General features: G+C 43.7%; 1 protein-coding gene across 1 annotated transcript in view; it reads right to left on the bottom strand.

Annotated features, from left to right (window-relative positions):
- Nucleotides 1–27,381, bottom strand: part of CACNA2D3 (calcium voltage-gated channel auxiliary subunit alpha2delta 3) — an 807,400-nt gene that overhangs the window by 484,548 nt on the left and 295,471 nt on the right. Inside the window, 1 exon segment of the mRNA XM_054694676.1 lies at nucleotides 27,092–27,254. Within this exon segment, the coding sequence (XP_054550651.1) occupies nucleotides 27,092–27,254 (163 nt within the window).

The following is a 27,381-nucleotide window of genomic DNA, read 5'->3' as shown; positions in this document are numbered from 1 at the left end:
CAACTGGGACAATCGCCATGTTCAATAGCCCGGCCGCCACTTGATTAGAGCAGGAGATGAGGTTCGCCTGACAGAATTTGTTCTCTCCAGAAACTCCCTGGGGGAGAGACAGCAGCTTGTCCTTGCCAAGATGATTGCAAATTGAATCGGGGGTGATTTCGCTAGTACACATAGGATTTCCAGGCTCACCTCTTTTTCTCCTTTTGAGTAAAATGAACAGCGGTTCTTCTCTTCCAGAACAGAAGCCGTGCCTGCTCCACAGCAGGTCTCATGCCTGGCCCTGAGATGTCTGGCTGCAAACTGGCTTAACTCTGAGGATTCTCTCAAACACATCTCCCTGGTCTCACCGTTGAACACATGTCTTTCTTTGATTCATTCTTTGTTGATTACTTTTCTTAATCAAGCAGAGGCGACCTCTCACATGCACAATCTGTGAGCTGGCTGCCCCAGGCTCAAGTTCACTGATTTCAAAAAGATAAAACTTAGGCAAGAGAGATAAACATTCCAAGCACGCACACACACTAAACCCATGTTAGCACCATCAAATATGAGTGCCTGCCTGGAAGCTAATTTGGATTGAGATGCCGTTGGTCAAGGAAGGCAAAGCAGAGGAAGGCAAAGAAAGCAAGTCTTCAGATGGAACAGGGTGTACATCACACAAATGCCATAGTAGCAAAAGAAATCATTTAACACACCTACATATCTCACATAGATACACACCCATATAGACACACACACTACATGCACACCCCACACACACTCAAACTACAGCAGAATAGAAAAAATATTGACAGTTATGAAAAAGGAACCATAAACTGTTCACTAGTCTTTAATTGAATAACAGCACAAGAAAAAAGAAAAATGGGCTCAATTTCAAACACGCCTCCCTAAATACTATGACACTGGCCATGTAGACAGCACTTTCCATTTGCCCAACTGATTACTTTTCTCATGTTAGTTCTCTGGATCCTCTACAGAGTAGGTCCTCCCTGCACAATTTGAAATGAGGAGACTGGGCAATAGAGAGCTGAAGTCATTTGCTCATGGCAACACTTTTAAAAAGTAGCAGAACATGAATGCTTTGGACAAGCATTGGGCACTCAAGGTGTGCCAGGAATCTATGTAGAGCATCACATTTGATTCTCAAAACAACTCAAAGGTGCACTAATGCAATCCACATTTTATAGCGATAGAGACTCAGATTAAGCTGCTGAGTGAAGTGCCCAAGGACACTTTACTCACACAGTAGCAGCACCACTAGGTAGGTCTTCCTGACCACACTTTATTGACAGGAAGCAATGCAAAGAGAGAATACATAAATTAGTAGTGTCACGTTTCCAAAAGTTCAAAACTGCAAACAAATTCCTACACATGGAATATGGGCCTTTCAGTTCCTATTGCACAAATAAAGTGCCAACCTTAAGAAAGGTAGGTGTGGGATCCGTACATGTGGGTAGACCTTGAGCAGAACAGATGGAGGAGCTGTGCAGTTTATGCATCCTTGTAGGATGGCCCAGGGGAATGAAAGCGAAGCAACTCAGGATGACGGCAAATTCCTCAGCACACTGGCTACATCTGTGAGGATAAAGCCAGTCTCCCCTGCTGGGAGCAGAAATGAATGCCCAGAAACTTGGCATCCTCTCTCCTTGCTCCCTGAAATCCTCAAATCCCCCTTGCATTGTCAGAGGGCGATTAGAGCTGAGAAAACCAGAGAAAGGCTTCAAAATGGCCCGCACTGTCTTGATGTAAGGGGATGTCTTGATGCAGATTCCGTCGTTGATACTGAGGACTCCTTGAGAGGGAGCTGAGAGGAGAGGGTTGTGGGGAGAGAGATTGACAAAAAATAAGAAAAAGCCCTGCTGAGTGTTCTGGGAATGTACATGTACACGGAGGAATTGAATTCACGGGTGGATAATGTCTTCTTCATCTGACTTGCCTAATCTTGCTCTAAGTCAGGCAACTTAGAGTGCTGGAGGGCAGCCTACATGAGGGCAGTGGCAGCAATGGCAGGTGCCAAATAATCTGAAAGGCTCCTGGAGATGATGTTACTCATCCAAAGCCGCAAGGGCACCTTTCATATCTGCACGAAAAACCCCTCAACGCAAAATCCCTCCCAAACAGTGCGTGCAATTCCTTCTTCCCACTGTGATTATGAAGATTGGGATACACCTCTGAAAAGTGCTGGGCATAGGGCTTGGCCTGGAATGTGATTGCAGCAATTATTCTTTAACTCTGAGGTGGGCTTAAGGAGAGATCTACACATGGTGTGTGAATAACCACCTCATGTTGACTGGCATTGCAGGAGATGAAAGCTGTGGGCAGAGCTGATGTGAGGGGAACAAAGTAGCCAAGAAGGGGCCTGGGAGAGGGCTGTGGAGGAGATCTGGGGAAAATGAACAGGCTGGTGGGGGTGGTTTCACTGTGTGGCACGGGCTATAATCTTCTCTGTGACCAGTCAATCAAGACTCACTCTCTGTGCAGCTCTTATTTGGTTTGTGGGACACTCTGATCTTGGCCTCCAGGCCTGGCCACATGTGACTGGTTACTGCCATTGCCAAGACGTGGGCCGCTCTGTTAGGATCATTAAGAAGGTGTGAGCCCATGAGTCGGGACAGCATGTGTCAGGCAACTGCTCAGGTGCTCAGGGCAAATTTTCAAGAAGCTCCTTTGTAAAAAGTTGCTTCACAAGTACTTGTGCTCTAGACCATGCTTTGAGATTCAAGAGACTGGTAAGATGTGTCAGAGGATGTTTGCAGGATTTGCAGTGTGGTGAGTGTGTTCAACACATCAGCTCACAGCACCGGCCTGTGTAAAATTTCAATTTACACACCTAAGTGTGCTCACTTGTTTATCTCTCACCTCCCTTTGAGACTGGAAACTCCATGAGAGCAGAGAACCACAGTCATTATTTTTCTCATATAAGTGAGGATAGCACCTCGTGTTGCTCAGCTCATAACCACAAACAAGCAGGGCAGAGCCAAGGCCTGCCGGTCCAACAGGGAGAGACTCAAGAGCCACGTTTAGCTTTGAGCAGAGACCAAAGCCACTGTGGTAGCCAGCTCCCTGCAAGTCTTAACCCCATACGAAAGAAAATTAGACCAAATCAAAATGGGCTAGACAGATGATTGCAACCCAAGTTGTGGGACACCCCACTGCTGAGGACCCGAGTTTAGATTGCAGCTAAGTGGCTTTATAGTCTGCAGCAATATTCTGAGGGGACAGGGCAGAGACCTCCTCACCTCATCAGAATCCAGGAGGAGATGGGAACTGTCTCGTGATGGCCTCCAAAGGAAGAGAAGTAGTTCCTTACAAGCCTCTCTCCTCTCTTGTTCCAGGAGTTTCTCAAGGTGTCTGCCCAAAATTCATAGTTTCATTGTTTCAAATCTTTGCTTATGAGTTCTATCTGGATACAAGCAAAGTTAGCAGGGCAACTAGCACTGCTGTTTTCCCAAAAATGCACATAGCATGTAGGAAGTATTCAATAAACATTTGCTAAATAGGTGAGTCCCATGAGGTGGTGCTAATATAGCTGGTTTTTTTTTTTTGTTTTTTTTTTTCAAAGGACCAGGCGGGAATGAGATTTTTCCCCAAGGCCACAGAGTCTGTGAAGGAGAGAAAAAGGATTTATCCATGGTCTCCAGTACCCGGTCTACTTCCTTCCCCATCACCTATACCTCTGCGCTAGAAGCCAGGGTGTGCGTGTCCCAGGAAGTTAACCATGAACATGCACATGACTAGTCCAGAAAGTCTTCAAGCTAGCACCCCTGGGCCTCTCTGTCCTCCCTCCTTCCATCTCTGTTTCCTAGTTTGTAAAATGAAAATAATACTAGGTAGCTAATAAGGTTGAAAACTATTATTACTATCAAGAGTCATAACCATTAATTAACATGTGCCGGTGTCTTGGGGCCATGGCTATTGTCCCCCTCCCTAAAGATTTGGGGAGACAGTTCCATAACATGGGCAAAGGAGGGTAAGTGACTTCTCTAGTTAGCACAGTGCTGGACACCTGTGAACACTCAATGACAGCTGCTCTTGTAATACTGATAACATTAATAATAATCACAACAGCAGAATAGTTTCTAGTTGTTCTATCAGAGTGAGAGAAAAGGGAATGAGAAAAGAGGGAAGGGAATCCTTTTCAGAAATGCCCAGGATGCTCAGCTTGTCCTGTTTTTAGCTACAATCTCTCCCCAGCACATGATGTTCTGTGCTCAGGGGACCTGCTGGCCATGGCACAGGGCCAGTGTGCACACTGACCACCCCACTTAAGCCAGCTCAGAGACAGGCAATAGAGCCATGGAAAGAGCATCGGCATGGGATGGAAAGTCCCCCATGACAACATGCTGGTGTTCCCTGCTGGTCTGCAGCATAGCTGCTTTCTAGAGGAGTTTCAACCAGGGGAGCCTGGAGGAGTCCTCATGGGGTGGGTCCATGCTTCCCTTGACACTGTCCTGCTTGCTCACTGCCTGTCTCAGTCCACTTGCTCATGGAAAGAGGCCCAACCTGACCAAATAATTTCCCAAACATACCCACAAGATCTTTTAAAAATATGTTCACTGTAGAAAATGCAGAAAACACAAAAAGGAATAGAGAAGTAACCCACAATCCAAAGATCCAGGATGTCCATCCACAACACTGGGAAACACCTGCCAGTTCCACCAGGCTCCCAACCCCACTGTACACAGGACACAGCCCAAGTGTGCCACGTGCCAGCACCAGCAGGGCAGGGTCTAGTGGCCTTATCTTTATCATAGGATTAGAGGTAGAGGCTGAAACCTTGATTTTTTTTTTTTTTTTTAAGATTTACTTATTTATTTATTTATGCAAGCACTGGGTACAGTCAGAAGCGCGGGAGGGCGAGAGAATTCACCAGAGCCAGAGCAGGAGAGCAGAGCAGGCAGGAGGACCGAAGTACACCGCCGAGGGGAGCAGCGGGCAGCAGTCTGTGCGCCATGCAGGACCCTCCTCCAGTGGCTGGGGAGCAGCCGGGGATTGAACCAGTGCTGCAGCGGCTGTGGGCAGCTTCGCAACCCAGCGCTCAACCGCTGCGCCACCGGGGAGGCCCAAAACCTTGATGTTTTTAATAACTTTTTTTTTCTATTCTAGGGTAATTGAAGTGGAAAATCTACATTTTCAGTTGGAAACATAAAGCACAACCACAAACATGTACAATTAGCTTTTAGCAGTGAAATCGCCAAGAGATTCTCTGTAAGTCTCAGTGTCTAGTTTTTCAACAAATAACATTTTAATTCCTTTTATTTTGGTCGTGCTACCTGGTGGCCACTTCATCTACTGTTCTCAGACAAGAATGAGCTCAGAGCTGACAGTGACAAATTGACCAGCAGAGGTTCTGGACACATCAGAAATTACTCAGCATCCTGACAGGTGACATGTCTACTGCAAAGCTGCTTTTTTTAGCTGTGCAATGGGGCCTGAGATGAATTGTGGCTTAGGTCAGTTCACTAGCTCAGGAAACAGTTTGCCATCATATATTCTTTCAACAAACATTCAGCAACACAAAATGATACCTTTATAATTACTCAAAATTTGGAGCTATAATTTTCTGTTTCCCCAGTAACAATCATTATCAAGAGTGTCCACCAAGGAAGGAAATAATAGCTTAGCATCTGCAGAAAAGAAAGGATGCAGCAGGGACAGAAAGATGATACAAGAACTCATGCTTTAACCTTGAATCCTCACAAAATTGAAATTGAAACACTAACTGAAAAATATTAAAATATTAACATTGGATTAATGTTAAATATTAACATTAATATTTAATATGTTAAATATTAATTAAAATATTAACATTGTTATAATGAAAACCTTACACTTTAGTAGAAGAATTTTATGATTCTGAATCAAGGAGGCATCAGAATGTGAACATTAGAATACAGATGTGCACTGAGTAGTTGTTTATTCATTTAAATGTTTTTTTAGAACGTATTTAATGTGAGGTATAACGCTAAGGCAGTGATTCTCAAATGTTATCATTTGTATCAGGTCAGAAATGTATCAGAAATGACTGGAGGATTTGTAAAATATGCCCTCACCAACCATAAGGGTACCTGATTCAATAGACTAGGGAAGGACCCAAGAATTTTCATTTTTAAAAAGTTCTCAGATAGGGCCTCCCTGGTGACCTAGGGGTTAAATCTCAGTGCTACCACTGCAACAACCTGAGTTCTATCCCTAGCCAGGGAGGTGACCCACATGGTGCAGCAGACTTCTCCTGTCTCACCCCCTACTACCCTCAGCAGTGTATTTCAGTCTGCCTGTTCTGTTCCCCATTCTGTCACTGGTGAATCCTCTCACCCACCTCCCTGCAACTCTGGTCTGTACCCCAGTTCTTGTATGAAAAAATATATTTAAAAAAAGTTCTCAGATGATACTGATGCTGCTATGTGGAGCCACAATATAAGAGCCACTTTTCCAGGTTATGAAAATACAGCAGTCTTTTTCCTTGGGAGCTCACATTCTTTCTATTGGAGCGACAATAATTAAGAAAAAATAATTTCATTAGTGGTAAATTGGTCATTTCTACCATAAAAATAAAGTCAGAAGAGAATTTGGAATTATGGTGACAGTAGGGATCTTAAAAGCATGGTCCAAAAAGGCATCTCTGAGGAGGCAACATTGAAACAAATGAGGTGAATGAAGAGAGGAAGTCATGGAAGAGAGGAAAGCACTCCAGGCCGAGAGACTAAAGAGACTACTCGTGGGTGTGTACAGGTGCTCCAGCACTGCAAGATTAGTTATTAATTCATTTATTTTAATTTTTTATCATTTATATTTATTTTTTACATTGTTGTTAATTTTTGGACAGTCTCTGATATCCATAGTCCCAACCAGAATGAAGGCAACAATGGGAGGAAATAAATTCCAAGTAGGTTCAAGGATGGAAGATTTTTTTTTTATTGGAAGTTGATGAATAGAGAAGTGATGTGCTCTAATTTATTTTATTTTATTTTATTTCTGGTATAATATCTACTTTTTTATTTTTTATTTTTTACATCATTGTTCATTTTTAAACAATATTTGCTTCCCCCCATTCCCTCAGGTGTAGTCCCCACACAGTTTCCGTCACCAATGCCCCCGTGCCCCTTCACCTCAGTGCCCTGTGCTAGTCCCTCCCTCCCTCTGATCCCTCTCCCTCCTCCTCCCCTGCAGGATGTCTCTGGTTTATAATTGTCTGTTTTTGCCTTGTTGTGTTTTGTACTGTTGTTATTTTTTTACACTGATGTCTTCTTTGGTTCCCCTATATTCCTGCTATAAGGTTTCTAACTTATTGTAAAAGGAACACTTAAGACCATTTTTGAGAACGGAGAAAAGACTGTCCAGAGACAATGATGGAAGCAAGGAGATGGGCTGGGCTGGAGGCATTCAGAGCTGGAGGTTTCGTGGTTACTGGAGGTGTGGAAATGGAGTGTACTCTGCAGGGGATAGTCTGACAGACTACTTGTGGAATGAGATGTGCGTGTAAGGGGAAGAGAGCTCACAGAGGCTACTGTATTTTATTGGGGGAGGGAGAGTAAGTGGAAATAAAACATTTTATTTGGAAACACTATTGCAAACATGCAAGAAAGAAAAGAGCACCAAATACACTCATATACCTCTTCAGATTTTTAAACACTGTTTCAACACTCTATCCCATTAGGTTTTAACATTTGCATACTGTCCCCATAAACACCACACACACACACACACACACACACACACACACACACACACACACACACACACACCCTTTCCAAATCACTTAAGGACAAACCATATATACCATGGTCCTTTCTCCCTACATACCTTAGAACTACAATGTTTCGAGTCTGAGGGTTCACAATATTTATATTTATGTAACATCTTTTTTTTTTGAGTAGTCATGACACTGGAAAACACAAAAATAGAAGAAAACTATCACCATACCATCTATCCAGGGACCTGCAGTATCAGAACACTGCCAGCACATCATAACTCTAGATTGCATGATTCCACCTCTGAGATGTGCCAAGAGCCCCAAGAAGGCCAACAGGATGTGTCGGAGCCCGAAATGATGTTAGATGGCTTTGAAAGTGGACAGAACTCAGACAGACAGGAGGAAGAATGGAGGAGATGCTGGGGGTGGGCAGGCAAGTCTGCAAAGATGGTGAGGAGAAGATGTGGGTGGGGACGAAAGTGACAGGAAGAAGGTCACCCTGTACTGGTAGGAACTTGATAGCCAGGGTAGAAAATTGGGTCAGAGAGGCAGGGTGGGCATGTCAAAGAGAGAAGGCACTGACAGGCAGTCAGGGGCCAAACAGAAAGGGGGCAGTCCTGGGTGTGCTCTCTATAAGCATCCTGCTCACCTTTGGATGGTTTAAGTTTTGATAGGAAAACCGGTATGACTAGTGCAGTGACAATATGGCAAACACATTGACCAAAATTCCATTTCCTGTATTTGTAAATGTTGTAAGTTTCTAAAATTATCTCCTCTGCTTCAAAGTCCTCTTGATGGGGGCACCATCCAAGCAATTCAAGTGACCAGCCAATCCCCCATCCTTTGGACAATGACATCTGACATCCCCAACTCGAACTTCACAGAAATACACTTAACTTTGTTTCTCTTGAACACTGCAGCACAGAAAAGCACAGTCATTTCCACAGCCTAGCTCTCGCTGCCATGCTCAGAGACAAGCTTATGCACTGCAAGTTGATAAATGCAGGCAGTAATCAAAAGTTCTGCTTGCACATAGGAAAAAAATCTTCTAAGGGCACAGAGGCAGCTCAAAACGAGATTGAAATGTGATGAACCACTGCCATTTTTTTGATTAAGTAGGATTTTTCAATTTGCCACTTAAAGGGAACTATGAATATCCTTCTGTCATATACCCCTATCAACTTCGTCCAAGAGGCAGTCGGGCCAAGTGTACCTGCAATTCGAAGCACTAGAATGCCCACCCAAGTTTAACCAACCAGTGTAAAGAGATGACAATCTCCAGCAAGCAGGTATGTAAAAATCCTCTTTGGGAAGGTACAAAATGCAGAAATGAGAATCAAACCAACTGCTGGAGTACGACATTTGTTCCCACAACTTCTGATAATCTATCCTGCCCAGAAGACAAGGCAAAGCAAACAACATCTTGAAAGCCATGTTGGTTGTTAGGCTGCCTCAGAAGGTCCTTAAAGGGCTTTGAAATCAAGTGTACTGAACTCTGTGTTGTTTAAACCAAAAGGTGAGCCATTGCCTCAGTAATATAGCACAGGGGCAATGTTTTCTGGCCAATTCAGCCCACTTGGCTGATGTAGATGGTGCTGGGTGTATGTCCACAGCAGGAGATAGCTATTCTTTTCTCACCTCAGCCAACACAGCACAATATCCCAGATGTCCATTTCCTATAAGATTTCATATTCAGGCAATACTGACAAATCTTTATCTACAATTGAAGATTAAAATAAAAATAAAAATGCAAATTACCTGAATCTGATGAAAGGGGGATATTACTACCAACTTTATAGACATAAAAAGGATTATAAAGGAATACTATGAACAACTATACACCAATAAAATAGGTAACGCAGATGAAATAAACAAATTACTAGAAAAATATAATCTACTAAAACTGACACAAAATGAAATAATGTGAATAGACATATAGCAAATAAAAAAACTGAATTATATTTTTAAAAGATAACTTCAAAAAGAATCTGTGGCTAAGATAACTTCACTGGTGAGTTCTACCAAACACTTAAAGAATAGCAATTCTTCACAAACTCTCCCAAAACAGCAGATGAACAGGAAACACTTCCCAACACATCCTATAAAACCAATAATACCCTGATATCAAAACCAGTCAAAGATATCATAAGAAAAGACTATGAAGACTGATATCTCTTATGAATATGGAATCAAAAACTTAATACATATCCTGCAACATGTTAAAAAAGATAATACAACATGACCCAGTGAGATTTATCCCAGGAATGCAAAGTTGGTTGAATATCTAAAATCCAATTAATATTATGCACCATATCAGTAGGATAAAAACGAAAGTCATTTGATGCTCTCAATATATGCATAAAACTTATGACACTATCTAACACTTCCATGATTAAAAAAAATAAACAATCTATGACAACAGTAGAGCTTTCTTGTTAAAGGGCACCTACAAAAAAAATGAACTACTATCATAATTAACAGTGAACATTGGAGATATCCCTTTAAAATTCTATCCAGGGCAATTATGAAAATAATTAAATAATTGAACAGACAAATAAGTAGTATCCAGATTAGAAAGTATAAAGTAAAATTATTTTTATTTACTGTTGACATGAACTTACTCATACACAGAAAATTTTAAGAACCCACTAAAAACACTATCAAAAATAATAAGCAAGTTAAGCAAACAATAACAATAGATGAGATGTTGCATAATACTACATAAATATAGTTTATTTACAATAGCATCTAAAAACAAACACTTTAGAATAAATTTAACAAAAAAGCATAAATAACCTTTAAAAATATAAGGTTTTGTTGAAAGACATTGTCAATGTAAAATAAATGAAAAATATCTAATGTTAATATATTGTGAGACTTAATATTGTTAAAATGGCAATATATGCCAAAATAATTTAGAGATTGAATGCAATATTTATCAAAATCCCAGCTGGTTTATTTGTAGAAACTGACAAGCTCAATCTGAAATATGTTTACAATTGCAAGAGATCCAAATTAACCAATACGATCTTGAAAAAGAAGAGAGCTGGAGAACTAACACTTGGCAATTTTGAAAATTAATACAAAGCAACAATAATCAAGACTGGCGTAAAGATAGACATATGTATAGATCAAAGGAATAAAACTGAAAGCTCAGAAATAAACATGTGTAGCTATAGTTAATTGATTTTCAACAAGAGCGCCATGATCATTCAATGGGACAAAAAAGAGTCCTTCAATAAACAGTGTAGGGACAACTGGATAGTCATGCAAAAGAATGAAGTTGGGCTCTTCTCATCAGATGCAGAATGAATGCAAAATGTACCAAAGAACTAAATATAACAGCTTATATTTATATAAGAAATTATATAAGAACTATAAAACTCTTAGAAGAAAACAGGACTAAAACTTCATTAACTTTAATTTGTTAATGGACTCTTAGATATGACACCAAAATCATAAGCAACAATAGATCAGTTGGACTTCATCAAAGTTAAAGCCATCTATGCTTCATAGGACACCATCAAGTAAAGGAAAAGACAACTCACAGAATGGGAGAAAATACCTACAAATCAGGGCCTCCCCGGTGGTGCAGCGGTTGAGCGCTGGGTTGTGAAGCTGCCTTCAGCTTCTGCAGCACCGGTTCGATCCCTGGCTGCTCCCCAGCCACCGGAGGAGGACCCCACATGGCGCACAGACCTCTCCTGCCGCCCGCTGCTCCCCTCAGCAGTGTACTTCGGTCCCTCTGCCTGCTCTGCTTCCCGCTCTGGCTCTGGTGAATTCTCTCACCCTCCCAAGTTTCTGACTATACCCAGTGCTTGTATAAATAAATAAATAAATCTTTTAAAAAAAGAAAGAAAATACCTACAAATCATAAATCTGCCGTGATAAGAAAATCATGTGTCTTATATCTATATTATATAAAGAACTCTTGTAGTTCAAAAATAAAGTGATAAATAACCCAATCAAAATGGACAAAGGATATAAATGGACATTTTTAAAAAGAAGATATACAAATGGACAACAGGCATATGAAAAGATACTTGAAATTAGTAGTCATCAGGGAAATGTTCATCAAAATGAGATATTTATCAAATATTAGAATGGTTATACTAAAAAAAAAAAATAAATGTTAGCTAGTATGTGCAGAAATCAGAACCCTTACACATTCCTGATGGGATTAGAAAATGTTGCAGCCACTCTGAGAAACAGTCTGACAGTTCCTCAAATGGTTAATGATAAAGTTACTTTATGATCTAGAAATTACACTCCTAGTGTAATAACCCAAGAGAAATCAAATACATTCACATAAATATGTACTTGTATGTGAACATTTATAGCAATATTATACACAAAAAGTACAAAGTTGAAACAACCTAAATATACATCAACTGATAAATGAGCAAAATGTAGTTTATGTCAACAATGGAATATTATTCAGCCATGAAAACTAATGAGTACTGATAATGCTATATTATGAATGAATCTTGGAATCATTATGCTACCTGAAATGAGTTAATCTTCAAAAAAATACATATTCTAAGATCACCTTTATATAAAATGTCCCAAAAAGGCATATCAGTAGAGACAGAAAGTAGATTAGTGGGTGCCTGGGCCAGAGAGGAATGGGGGAATGGTGGGTGATCCATAAAGGGCACAAGATTTCTTTTTGAAGTGATAAAATTATTTCAAAACTGACAGTAATTATAGCTGCAAATATCTGTAAATATACTAAAAGCCACTGTGAATACACTAAAAACACTTTAATAAGGCAAATTACATAGTATGTGAATTATAGCTCCATGAAGTTGTTTTTAAAAAAGAACTTATCTGAATGATTTTGACCAGTAATAGGACTGAGACGAGAACCACTGCCCCACCTTCTGCTGCACAGTCACCACAGGTTCTCTGTCTACAGAACATATAGTTACTTTTGGTCCCATTGTACTGTCACAACGCTGGTTATGGACAGAGTTGCTTCCAGATTTTGTGAAGTGCCCAAAAGGGCTGACAAGTCAACTATGTGATGCCCCAGCCAGCTCTCCTGCTACTGGGGTAAAACAATGACCCTCTGGCTCTCAGGATGGAAGAGTTGCCTCTTCTTGGTAGTCTATGCATCACCATGCAAGAAAGGCTAGGAAACTGCTACTGCTCCACATCTGATCAATTTCAGTCTTCCAATAAACACACATGGAGGGTTACTGGTACCATTAGGAATTCATGCACTTTTAATTTCAGCTGTTTCAACATCTACCATATTGCATTTCCTCATCTTAGTGTTTTTATTTTTAACTCAGACACATTAAAATGTAATAGATGTGTTCCAACTTGCTTGCTTTGCCTCTTGGCTGGCACTGTCCTGGTTGCCAGGGGTCCTCCCATCACCACCCAAGGCTGGACAAGGCCCCAGTTGACTTAAGCCATTCTGTGCCAGCATACAGTTGTACTTAATGCCAACCAAGTTAAATCACTACCCATTTAAAATCAGATGTTGGTCTCCAACCTTTGTCAACAGAACATTCCTGGATTTCTGTCATTTGAGTTAGTACAAACCACGTCCCTGCAGAGACAGAGTATATCTGTAACAAATGCAGTAACTTGGCCATCCACTATGCAAAAATACATACCACAGGCCTGGAAATGGAAGACAAAGCTCTTTCTGGCACAACCCAAAAATGTATCACGTGTTTCCTATGACCAAGCTATTTATTAAGAAAAGGGGCTGCTTAAAATGGGAAAAACATGTTATCTTTGCTGATGCATTGTCTGATATTGAGTATGACACATATCAACAGTATGACAGGGAGTCTGTTCTGAGCCCCTTCTTAGCCACATACATGGTGGCTGCATCCCTAATGCTCTATTGTGATCCCCTGGGAGACAGGAGCATCTTGGTGGATCTTATGTTGACACCTCTGGGTTCTTCACTCAAAAGGAGAGAACAGCATGAAACTTCTCCAGGAGTTCAGTGCATATAAACCTGAAAGTTGTTATTTAATTCCCTTTCCATTCAGCATAGTAGCCCCAAACTATACTTAAAAACCAGAGCCTTCGGGATGAATGAACATGGTTCAATATGAATCTCACTCAGCCTTTTCCTAGACTGTTCACAAAAGAGAGGGTAGGGCAAGAAGGACAAAGGAAAAGACTGCTTGAACTGGGGTGGGGGGTTGAGTTGGCCCACTTTCAGTACACCTGCCTCAAATTCTCTTTGGAAGGAGAGTATCTGCCAAATAGGTAAAGAATAAAACCCTTATAAGTGGATCCATTTGAGATGCGAGGATATTCTGTGAAGTGAGATCCCCACCGTGCATGAGTGAAGGATGGGGAAGGACACTGAGACAGGCACTGCCCATGGAGAACAGAAATTAAGGTGATAAGAAGAGAGAACCTGCTCTTGAAATCCATGAGTATATTCTAGGAACTCTTTAAGAGCAAACTGAACAAAGAGCCTCGAGAGATACTTTAATGTCTGGTTGATGAAAAAGCAAATCACCACCACCCATTTCTGTGCATGCCTTAAAAGGTCATGTCAAGGTCTGCCCTTTACAGAGAACCTCTCCAACATCTCCCCAGTTCTGGCCCATAACAGGCACCCCAACTGATGCTGAATCTGGCATCCTGATTGACAGCCCCTTATCACCTCATTTGGGCTGCACAGGCACATGGTCCTGCTCTTTTCCTTCCTTTGCTCTTCTTTTGATGGCAGTGAATAAAATACACCAAAGTCCACCCAGAAACACCTTTGAAGGATGACAATGGTTTCACTTCCCCACACACAGCATTTTACCCTGAATCAAGCAGAGCCACATGAAGATGTGTCCACAGGGTCTGTTTCTGAGCTCCCGTGAAAAAACCACAGGTTTGGAGTTAGTGTGAGTTCTAGCATGTAGAGTTATCAGCTTTCAATCTCTCTGAGATATGGATTAATGGATTAATTTAAATTTTAAAAGATAATGTCAAAATGTGTTGCATCTACCGATATATGGAACTAAACAAATATCCACACATGGGGGCATGAAACTGCAGCTGCACTTGTTAAGGTAGAGAACACAGAACTGTTCTATGGCCATGAAGTGAACAATAAAACAAACAAACCACTAAACAAACAAGCAAAAAACCCTGATATCATAAATGTATACAAATAACTCTCTCATCAAAATGGAGCTGCCCACATTGTGCAGAGCATGATGTCTTGAGAATAAGTAAGATAACCTAGCTTTATCAGAACCCACTCGAAATATCTGAGGCATGAGTTTGGACATCACACCATTCACAAGCAGGCATTTTGAAGAACTGGTGGCACTGAGCAGAGTCAGCACCTGAGAGTAGGCATCTGATCACCAAGCTTTACCTGTTCTGTCAGGTATTCTTCAGATAAAAAGACACAACTTCTGGTTCAAGTCCCCTGTGACATCTGTCACTGATGCCAGATTGGATTGAAGAGGGGGCCTGAAACGGGGCACAGATGGGGCATGGCATTGGCTAGTGCACGTCTTTGGCTACTTTAACCCTGGGCATCCATGAGGCACCTCCCTCACCTCTACAGTATTCATTGAGACCTAGGAAGAGCTGCTTCAAAAATCCCCCTTACAGGTACCTGAGACAATGCAAACAAGAGCACAAAATGAGACCCACAGCTGCTTGCCTTGGCTTGAGACTAGAAACCTCCACTTCTAATCTGGTTTGAAGTATGACCCTTGGAAACACTGACTTTTTTTTTCCCAAGTGCAGAGTGCTCTCCATATTTGAGGCAGGGCTTCCCCATGTCTGTGACAACCATCAGTGGGTGATTAGAGTATCATGGAATCACTTTAGAGGGAAACCGTTTCTCTTTTCCCAGGCCAACATCATCTGTATGAAAATAACGACCGCCACCATAAGGACACAATATGACACCACATGCAATCTCCAGCAAAGGCAGTGTCCCTGCAAGAGCAACTCACCCACCAGTCTTCTGCCTCCAACAAAACCACTGTCAATCACAGACACCATGAAGCCCCAAGAACTATCAACTGCAAGTCATTAACAACTGACATGCAGGTGTGTTTCCTTTTATTGGATAGATGTGTAGATGAAAAGACTGGTAGATGAGTAACTTTTGTAAATCAAGTGCTTTGTTCTTTTGTTTTTAATTCCTACAAAAGCAACACATGTTCATGGTAAAACATTCAAACTGAACAGAAGAGTGGAAAGTGGAAAGTAAGTACTTTAATTTCCTGTACATCCCTCCAGAAACATTCTGTATATGCAACCACTTACATAGGACCTACACGCACACGTGCGCACGCACGCGCACACACACACTACACAATTTATTCAACATTTCTTCTTCACCTTGGTCACATACTGGTGTACTTTTGAGCCCTTTCACTGGAGCACACCTGAATTTCTTAGTCCCAGGACACACCCATGTTTTCTGAGATGTTAGTGGCTGCTCCATGATAAAAGGATGTTGTAATCAAGTATGCTTTGGAAAAGCTGATGCATACAATTAAACAGCTTTCTCTATGGTAGAAACTCTTATTCCTTGAGTATCTCACATACACAACAAGCTGCCATGAGTGACAGATTTTTCTTGGCAGATCTTTCTTCCAAAGCATCTTTTCAGGGACAACTTATGAGCACCTTATGCAATGCTCTCTTTCTTCCTGTAATATCCTCGCCTCCACCTATGCCTGTGCAGGGGTAACTTTCTCCTTTAGACGTCAGCGGCCACATCTCAGGGAAGCTCCTGTGACTACAGCCTTGTCCCAGCCCAGCTCACCCCAGCCTAGGTTGAGGGGCATGGGCCATGCTCTCGATGTACCTCAGCACTCTCCTCCAGTCCATTCTCTGGGATTGCCTCAAATGCTCAGGGGTGTAATTCTTTCCCATCTGCCTCCCCACTGGCCTGCATGCTCATGAAAGCATGGGCAGCATCTGCCCACCCATCCATCCCCACACCTCCTCATCCACAAGAACAGTCTGTAGATGTCTATTAAGTCAGCTTGTGACAGTGGTGTCCCCAGAACCCCGCTCTGTAAATGCCACTCCAGTTGCTACAGTGGAAGAATTCACTTCTAAATACATTACAGTGAACTTTCTGGTGAAGCAGAAGGCCTTTGCTGCATTGTGAATCATTGCCTCCTTACTCACACATGTGCCTTGTATGCACTGGTGTGGCAGGTCTGCGGAATTAAATGTGGAACCATCTCGTCTCTGACAGAAATATCTCCAATGTGTGAGCAGTTGGCACCCACTGACATTCCAATTCAGAATTTGCTTTACATTTTTCAAGACTTTCTGCTGCAACATTTACTTGGATCAGGGGAAGAGATTGTGAGCGTTTATGCAAAATAAGATGACTTTCCATTTATTATGGACTTTCACATGCTGAGAAGAAAACAGTAGCATTTGACAAAAACAGAGCCAGGATTGGCCACACACATGAAGTATGCATGTCAACAGGCATGGCAGCCAACGACCCCCTCTGCACAGCTATGGGGGTGGATTTGGTGACACAGGACACGATATATAGAGGCAGTGTAGCCTGGTGTTTCTGAAGGCAAAATTTCAGGGTCACATGCTGGTCAGCACATCAGCTGAGTAGTCCTGACCAAACCTTTACGCCTCAGTTTTCTTATTTGTAAAATAGGACTAATAATTGTCCCTAAGTCACTGAGCTGCAGGTAGGATTGTACTGTATTAAATAATGTATGTGCCTGGAACATACCAACCTCCACATCAATGTTATCTAAAGGAAGAAAACTAACAGAGGGAGACCTCACTGAGCCAATGCACCAGGGAGTGTTTCCAAGGACACTGGGGAAAAGGCATTAAATAGGAGGTCCTGTTAGCTTAGAGCTAGGAAGAGAAGAGTGCAGAAAGTGAAAAGGACGATTTCCTTTATGCCCCTGTGAAGATGAGTAGCACAAACAGCATAGGGCCCCAGACACAGGAGAACAAAGAGCATTACTTGAAGCTGTACAGCATTTAATTAGCAATGACACCAAGGTTCTCAGTCATCCCATGGCCTGAGCAGTAGCACTTGACTACAAAGTGGCTTCCCAGGCCTATGTCCAAGTGTAGGGAGCGAGAGGGGGCCAGGACCAAGTTTTAGAAATCAGGCTGCTCACAAAAAGTGCCCACTGACTTCAGAGCAAGCAACTCTGGCTCTATACTGATGTACAACTCCAGTGATAAAGGGGTTTCTGGGGTGCAGGAGAAAAAAGGTTACCTTGTTGGGGGTCATAGATATTCCCTGGCCAAAAGAAAAACAACACTGTGGGCTTCTAACTTCATTCCTATAACAACAGTGATCAAAGAACTCTTAGAAAGCTACTACCACACACTAGCCACAGTGCTAAAGGCTCAACATATAGTATCATTTAATCCTCACAAACCCCAGAAATAAGTGCTACCATAATGCCCAGTCACAGATGACAACCAGCACAGCCTGAGCCCTTGAGGCCACCAGGTCAACACCCAGGCCACACACTGACATCATGGTCACACTCAAATAGCCCCTATAGCTGCCTACAGCACATGGGGTGGTGGCAAATGAGACAGCACATTTGGGGTCTCAATACAGAGCGTGGCTCTTGGTACATAATCAACAGAGTCATTTATTCAAACATTCAACAACTCAGAGGCTGAACATAAACCTAAGCCCAAGGTTAAGGAGACACCATGGACACCAGCCATCCACTAACACCACAGTTAAGGAAATTAGATACAGACCTTCTCCTACACACACATCTGCGTAGATCTATGTCTGCATCATGTGTGTGCACGCACGTGCACACACACACACACACACTCAGAAGTGTAAAGGGACTGTCAAGAGAACTTGAGCTCAGCCATCATTAAAACTGTGACCTGAAAGACAGAAGTAGCTATTCTGCAACATAAAAACATAATTTCCAAACTAGAAAACAAAAACTAAGAGTACGTCACAATGGCAACTGTGGAGTCAGTTCCATGACATTAACCATGTGTGTGTTGACACTTTGGTCCTACTATGCGCATCCTGGCAGATTCGGGCTCAGAAAGTTCACCTGGTCCCTTTGAAGACTGCTGGCCCAGGAGGGTCTGCTGCACCATGTGGGTCTCCTCCCTGACTGAGGATAGAACTCGTGCTGCAGTGGCTGGAGATACCTTCATAGGAGGTATCTAGGAGGGCTGCGGTGGCCAATCCCTGAGTGTTTCCCTAGAACCAGGCAGTATGCTCAGGCCTGATCTTCTCACTGTGACTCTCGCTTCCAACTTACAGCCACTGACACCATCACTCAGTTAGGGGAGGGAGATCGACTTGAAGCTAGATTCAAGTCCACTCCTAGCGATTCTGGTCAGAATTCCAAGATGAAAACAAAGCACTTAGGACACAAATTAGTTTTGGACATTCTAGAATCAGTCCCTCCCGCCCCCCACCATTCTCTCTTTGTCACACACATATACACACACACACAAAGGAAAAAGAAAAGAAAAAGAAATTTTAAACACAGCTTTTTAAAGGGTTCATGAGTCTTCTTACACATCAAATGACTCTAGAAAACAACATTTTAATGATTTCCGTGTAAACGAATCAGAAACATATGGACTAAATTTTCCTTAAAATATACACATGTAATTAAGGGGAAAAGTGCCTGGCAAAATGCATTTTGCATTTTATCAAACCCAACATTTGAAAAATAGGTTGAGACATCTGACAAATCCCAACCCAGCAAGGCTGACCATCCCACAGGGAACTCAGTCTCCACTTCTAAACAGAGGACCTGCATCTGCCTTGCCAGACCACTGCCCTCTCCCGGGCTTTTTAGAAGCCCCTACTGAGTTGTAACAGACAGATGATTCCTCGGACGGGGCAACTGTGGTTATGGGTTGGGCCCTTTCCCTGGACCTGATTTCATTTCAAAGTTTGGGTCCCCTGTGCAGGTGAGACTTGCAGTCCAGGCTAGTCTGACCTGCTGGGGAAGTCTAGAAAATGAAGTGGTGGTCTAGGTCACGGCCTTGCCTCCTCTGTGGGGCTGCCCACCTCTCGCCACCACCCCCATGACCAGTGCAAGAAGAGAAATTTAGGTAGAACTCCATCACCTTTCTCTTCTCTTTGTGTGAGGTAGAAAGGTTGGTGGTGGTGTTAAGTTGTAATCCTCATTCACTCACCTTGCAACAAGCATTTATTGGACACCTACGATGTGCTAGGTACCAAACTGGAGCTGGGAAATCCTAGGAAAAGAAAACAGATAAGGCCCCTTTCCTCCCCTTGGGGAGCTGCCATTCTCACTGAGCTTGCTCTCTGGGTGCCAGGCCCTCCCCGTAGCCATCTGGTCATGCACCTTCCCATCTCTGCGTTCTGAGCCCTGGACTCCTACTCTCCCTTCTCCTACAGTGCGGGTAAGCCCAGATTTTCACCTCAGTCCTCTTTCTGACAAAGCTATCAACCATATTTTATTTTATTTTTTATTTTTTAAAGATGTATTTATTTATGCATACAAGAACTGGGGTACAGGCCAGAGGGATGGGGGTGAGAGGATTCACCAGAAACAGAGTGGGAAACAGAAAGGCAGATCCACTAAAATACACTGCTGAGGGAGCATCGGGCGAGGCAGGAGAGGTCTGCTGAGCCATGTGGGTCTCCTCCCTGGCTGAGGATAGAACTCGTGCTGCAGTGGCTGGAGATAGCTTCATAGGTTGCATCTTAACCCCTTGCGCCACCAGGGAGGCCCCTGTCAACCATATTTTATTGGCACTGTCCATGATCTTCTGATGGCCTCACAGCCTCTCACCACCCAGACAGCCCCACCAGGCCCCTGGCTACTCTCTGATCCTCATAGAAGAGCAACTGCCGCTGTTGTGGGCCAGTCCACAGCCCCGCTCCACAGCCCCTTGGACACCACCCTGTGCTCTTCTAGTCCAGCCCCGAGCTCCCCCACCTCAATACCTGCACCTTCTGCTGGATATTCTTCACCCCACCACCCCTTGCCTGACAAGCTCCTTCCTATGCTTTTCCTCTCAGGTGGAGTCTTTCTTCAAGTTCCAGGACTAGATCAGTTCCCTCGCTGCATGGCCCTTAGCACAGCACCGATGCTGCCATGGTGATGCCTTTTACCCAATCACTATGTGTTCAGCATCTGCCCTCCCCACTGCTCAGGGACAGGTCTGTCTCGGTCATGAGCATCCTCTAGAGTTTGTTGTGGTCAACATTTGAGTAAGGAGGGAGAGCAGAATATTTTACTGAGGCATATTTTGTTTGTTCTTCCTACCTCTTTTCCCATTGCTTCAAGGATATTTGCAAGGCTGATATGCAGAAGTTACATGAGTCAGCAGCTCTCCCCAATTCATGTGAGAAACTCAACTTATGAAGTTATATGACTGGGTGTCATGGAAGGAATAGGAGAAAGGACCAGAAAGCAACATCTGGAAAAGGGCCTGGGGTCTCCCTGCAGTGAGGTCACAACCTCCACTCCCTGGCCATGCTCAGGGAGAGGTGAAGCTTCAGAAGGGAAGCTGAGGAAGGACCCAAGAGGGTGGACCTCCTGGTCTGGGTTTCTCAGCCTGCACAAAGATCCCCATATATCAAGATGGCCCAGAAATAACTGAGCCCCAGCAACGGGGAATCCTGCAGAACCATGTCCCTATTTTTTCAGAGTTCACACCCACAAAGACATCATTAGAAACATTCCTGGGCCTCCCCGGTGGCGCAGCAGTTGAGCGCTGGGCTGCGAAGCTGCCTGCAGGCTTTGCAGCGCCAGTTCGATCCCCGGCCGCCAGCGAGGGTCCCACGTGGCAAGCAGCCCTCTCCTGCCGCGCCCGCTGCTCCCCTCAGCAGTGTACTTCGGTCCTTCTGCCTGTTCTGCTCCCCGCTCTGGCTCTGGTGAATTCTCTCACCCTCCCATGCTTCTGACTGTACCCAGTGCATGTATAAATATAAATAAATAAATAAATAAATAAATAAATAAATAAATAAATAAATAAATCTTAAAAAAAAAAAAAAAGAAAGAAACACAAGTCCCACCCTGTAAGGACCTTCCAACCCTGTGACCTGCAGTACATCATCTAGCTTTTCAACCTCTAATTTCTTCATCTGGAAAAGAGAGGTGAGAGCACACAGCCTGACCTCCCTTGTGGGGCTACAGAGGAAAGAGAATGAAGCAAAGGTGGTAAAATTGTACAGATGTTTAAACCCATTAACTGATAAAATTAGCATTTTCTTTCTTCCAGCCTAAAACTACTAAAAAGGAAGCTATTATCTTTGCTTCTCTTCAGCTTGGGTTTGAAAAACTCACATGCTACAGGCTCCACCCTCCCCCCACCCCAGTCAAATTACAAAACCATTTGTATTTAATGCTATCTATGAGCACATTTCTAAGCTATCATTGTTTTTATTCTATTTTATTTGCTGCTTCATGGTTATTGCAGAATGACAGGGAGAAGGAAGATGCAAAGCAAATAGAGCAAGGAAGAAGGGGGAAACCTCAGGTTAGTAGTCAGAAACAGAACAACATGATCATAAAGGTGCCCATCCGTGGTCTTCAACCACCACATGAGAAGATATAAGCAGTGACTTAGAGTCTAAACATTATTCTATTTCCAGTTCTTCGGTTTGGAGTACTTTAAAACAAACATCTTTGAGAGCCAAATGACTGCCTTTTCCCTTATAGATGCCCTTGTGAAACACAGCTCACAGACCAGCAGGCCCTGGGTGGGCAAGTGACGAGAGGACATTCATCCTGCCTCTACCGGCTGCGGGGCCTATGACCCACTGTTACTCCCTCTGATTTCAAGTTCCTCCTCCCTGAACCATAATTGCCTGTAAGAATGACAAACTGGTATGGTCACAATAACAGTAGGTTGTGCTGGCATCTGCCAAGAACCAGCTTCTGGCAGAGGCCGCATGCTTCACCTGTGCCCCCCACTGCAACTCCAGGACACGGTCACATGTTCCCTCCAGCAGGAAACAAGAGCCAAAGGCAGCAGGCAAGCTGCAAAGCCACGTGCAGCCCACACAAACATCATCCTGGCAGTGCTCACAGTGACCCCCAGGTCAGGGCTGCCCCATTTTATGGCTAAGGATGCCAAGGATTGGAGGGGAGGAGAAACTTGCCCAAGTTGTGTATTGGGTGTTCAAGAAGCTCCAGGCTTCTTTGAAGCATTTCATCCTCTCCACAACCCTGAAGCAGGTCACGGGATATATCTCCAATTTATGGGAGAGGAAAGTGAAGCACGGACATTTTATGTCACCCATGGAGCCAGGAGGCACACCATGATGTCACTGCACAGGCCCTGGTTGTCCCTCTGGGCCCTGGCTCCCTCCCTCCCCACCATTTCCCAAGACACATTCTCTAGCTTTCTCGAGTCACTCAGTCCTCTGGGTATATTTCTGTCGCTTGCAGACACCATGGCAACACCAGAGTCCTGGGCTCCCAGGCCAGGAGGCAAACTCTGGGTGCCCCCACCTCATCCCACATCTGTGGAAAACCTAATATGTAGAGAGCATGGCACACAGGGAAAAGGGTGGCACCAGGCTGAATCAGCAGGATCCCCTACCCTCAGAGAACTCCAAGTGAGAAGGAAAACATGTCTGCATTGCACTTCTGGAACAAAGTGATGCTAGAACAAAACAATGCTGGAACAAAGGGATAAAGCAAAGTCACTTACATAACAAAAGAGTGAAGGAATTAAAGAAATTGCATTGAGCTAGTTTTTAAGAATGAGCATTTGGATAAGCAGGAAAGGGGGAGGCGGGGAGAATAGGAATGGAGTGAAACAAGATAAAATGGAAAGAGAAAAGTACACTGAACAGAAGGGGAGTCTCAGCTGGGTGGAAAAAGGAAAAATGGGAATTAAGGGGTAAGCTGAGAATACAGTGTGTTTTTTTTTCTTTTACACACACATGTGCAAACACACATACATAGATATATAATCTACATACATATGTCTATCATATGTATAACGTGTGTTGGTGTGTATGTGCATATGTATCTGTGAATATGTAAATTTTACGCCACAGACAGCCTGCCAAGTACTTAAAAGGGAGTTCCAACTTTATCTGAAACCACTGTCAGATCATCAACAGTCTCATCCTGCCCCATGCTTTACTCACAGAGGAAGTCTTCCAAGAAGCCTCGCAGATCGGAAGACTCAGGCTGGGGATGCCCCAGCGGCCACTCAGCAAACATCTGTTGAAGAGGCTTCGGGAAGAAACTACAGCATCAGGCACCTGAGACAGTTCTGGGGCCAGTAAGACAGCTTTCCTGCATGCCACCAACTCTAAAGCCTCAGCCTCCTTCAGGCCCACAGGAGGATATCTTGGGCATAGAGGTAAGTGCCAACTTCACTGAAGAGCCAGGTTGCATGGCCTGGCAAAGGGGATAAAGAGCAAACTACAGGAAACAGGTAGATTTTATCAGCCAGTTTCACTCCCCTCTAGATTCTGCCCTAGAGATCAGCATACAGCAGCGCCTGAACAAGAAACAAACCAGTCTGCTATGTACCCACAGGGTCCTAGCTGCCAGGGGAGGAGGACCCTATACTGGCTTCCTCTGATGGGGGTAAGATTTCTTTTTTTTTTTTTAAATAGAGGCATGTTATTTATTTATTTATTTGTTTGTTTGTTTGTTCTGTTTATACATGTACTGGGTACAGTCAGAAGCGCGGGAGGGTGAGAGAATTCACCAGAGCCAGAGCGGGGAGCAGAGCAGGCAGAAGGACCGAAGTACACTGCTGAGGGGAGCAGTGGGCGGCAGGCGAGGTCTGCGCGCCATGCGGGACCCTCCTCCGGTGGCCGGGGAGCAGCCTGGGATCGAACCGGCGCCACAGAGGCCGCAGTCAGCATCGCAAAGCGCTCAACCGCTCTGATGGGGGTAAGATTTCTAACCTAGGAATGTCACAGCCAGTGACCAAGCTCTGAGCATGTGTTTTGAATACATGTCATCAATAACTAGATCTGGGCTAGAGACTGCCGCTTGAAAAGAAAAAAGACTTTTGGGGGTTGGTTTGAATTAGGTAGAATGGAGACAGGAATTCTCGCCCCACTCCCATTTCCATCCCTCCCCGACTTGGGCAGCTACTCACTGCCTGGCAAAGACAAGATACAAAGCCTGGTTGACCTTGGTCTGCAACCCAGCAGCCCGGTTGGAAGATGACTGAGTGTGGGTTGGGTGGTAGGTAGACCCCAAAGGGCTGCTGAGGATGACTTTAATGTCATCCTTTACCTCCACAGCTTATGTGTCTGACAATCTGTTAGGATTCTGCCTAGCCAGGCTGGCAGCCACAATTCTACAGCATGAGTGATCAATGGCAGTCCTGGTCCCTTATGTGTTCCTCCATTAAAAGGTACAATTATGCCTTTAAAGTTCAAGGTGCAATTAAATCTCTATAATGGTGCTAATGGCTCAGGCAACCTTGAAGCAGCTGCCATATTTTAAAAGATCATTCTGAATTGTTTTATGTCTGAAATTACTCTGTTAAATCTTGTTAATTCTTCATCTTTAGTTGAGAATGTATTTAATGCTGAGGGAATGGCTCTCTTCCGGCCATATGCCCCAGAGGTTCCTTCCTCAGCTGACAAGATGGGCTAAACTCCACCAGATGAAGCTGGGCTCAGCCCTCTAGAGCCTGGTGCCATTTGTCCTCTGAGGAAGAGTCTACAGTGAAGATTAGATCATAAGACACAGCTCATGGCAGTGCAGAGTCTGAGGTAGGTGGTTCAAACTGACATCACCTTCAAAGGGAGAAAGAAAAACAGACAAGTATGTGACTCCCCACCTGAGTGAGTGGACAGACCCACTCCCTGATGCTCCCCTGCTGCTGGCCTCCCATCACTGTGACTTGCAGAGGGCACAGGGTGTCCTGATACCTCATCCCCTGCCTGTTCCCAAGTAAATGTAAGCCACTGAAGGGGTGGCTGCATCTGATTCACCATGGAGTCCTGGAGAGTGGTCAGGACAAAAAATGAATGGGCCCTGCCTCCACTGGATAGTGAGAGCAGGTAACAGGTAAATGAGGAGAGGAGACATTCAGGATCCAGTCACAAAAGTCAGGCATAAGAAAAATGTTTCAGAGACAGTGAGTCAGAAGCTCTTTAATGACTGGCCAAGCTCTCTAGCTTGCTCAACAACGAACTAGAACAATTTAGAAGGACAATTAATGTAAGATATGATTTCCCAACAGTAATGACGGCAGCTAAAAGGCACCGAACACCTTCTGCGAGTGATAATTTTGCTGCACATGCCTCATTTTATATACTGATAACACCAAGGAAGACAGTGCCCTCTCTATATTACAAAAAGGGAAACTGAGGCTCAGGGAGGCACATTTACTTGCTTAGGATCACAAGGCCAAGAAGGGGAAAGGCAGGATTCAAACCCGGAGCCCTTGCTCTTCACCACTGAACTCTTGTCAATGACGCTGACACGGGGTGGAAGGTGGGGTAAAAGAAACTGGTCCCAATATTTTTGTAATCTTGATGGCAGAAAATAGGGCAGGTTCTTACTTTGAAAATGTCTGATTTATTTTTCTGGGAGAATGGCTATTTGTTTAGGAGCTTTCCTAGTACAAAATCTACCTAAAATGGTGAAGATGAGAACATCCTTAACTTAAATCCTTCATAAACATCATCTATTTAGTGATGATACTACCCTATCTCACAGCTACCCCGTGAGGTAGACACGGTTATTATCCACATCCTAGAGATATGGAAATGAAGTTTTAAAGAAATGAGGTTGTGCACCCAAGCTTACCACCAGTAAGAAATGGAATGCCAGCACCATGGCCCTGGCTACTATAATCCCAACTCAAATGGGCAGATGGGAGTTTTGGGGAAAGAGATCTAGAGCCAATGTGAAGACTGGATTTGAGGAACACAAGTCTGAAGGCAGGAAGTCCCAATAAGGTCTGTGCTGCTTTGGACTCTCACAATCCCAAGTTCCCAAGCCCTTAAATATCATTACAAGAAGTGGAGAAAGAAGAGAGATGGATGACATCAGCGGTTGGTGAATAACAGCCGGCAGTTCAAATCCAGTCATCTGTTTCTACAGATTAAAAGTTTCACCGGAACACAGACATCTCTGCTGATTTACATATCATCTCTGGCTGTGTCTGTGCCAGAACAGCAGAGCTGAGTAGTTGCAAGAGAGACTGTATGGCCCACAAAGCCAAAACTTACTATCTGGAACTTCATAGAAAATATTTGTGGACCCCTAGACCAGATGTTAGAGACCTTGATGCAAACACCACCTGGGGAAACAGCAAGCCCAGAATCTCCAAGGCAGAGCAGGCACACAATGCACGTGTTAGTTGAGGCTGACACACCCCACTTGGGATTGCATTCCAAAATACAATATCCAAAAGCGGCACCTCGACACCTCAACTCCCTACACACCACCCTCTAAAAGGAGCAACAATGGTGAGTCTTACCTTTGTTGTACATGTTTGTTGGCACTTGGACATCACTCAGACTGATGTTCACAGGCAAATTATTAAAGTGGTCATTTGGGGCCAAGATGAATTCCTTCCCCAGCTCCAAAAAGTTCCCATCTTTGTCCCTTTCATTTATCAGCACAGCATTGAAGTATTCATACTGAAAGAGAAAGTCAAAAAACAACATGAGGGTTCTGAGCTCAGGCAGCTCTGTCCACAGGCTATGGCTGTCTCTTACACTTGTACACACTGCATTGGTCATGTAATCACTGTAAGTTTTTTTTGTA

The sequence above is a fragment of the Talpa occidentalis genome, unplaced genomic scaffold (genome assembly GCF_014898055.3).
Source record: "Talpa occidentalis isolate TD23 unplaced genomic scaffold, MPIMG_talOcc4v2.1 talOcc4.10, whole genome shotgun sequence".
Lineage (NCBI taxonomy): Eukaryota > Metazoa > Chordata > Mammalia > Eulipotyphla > Talpidae > Talpa > Talpa occidentalis.
This window is presented reverse-complemented; position numbering and strand designations above follow the sequence as displayed.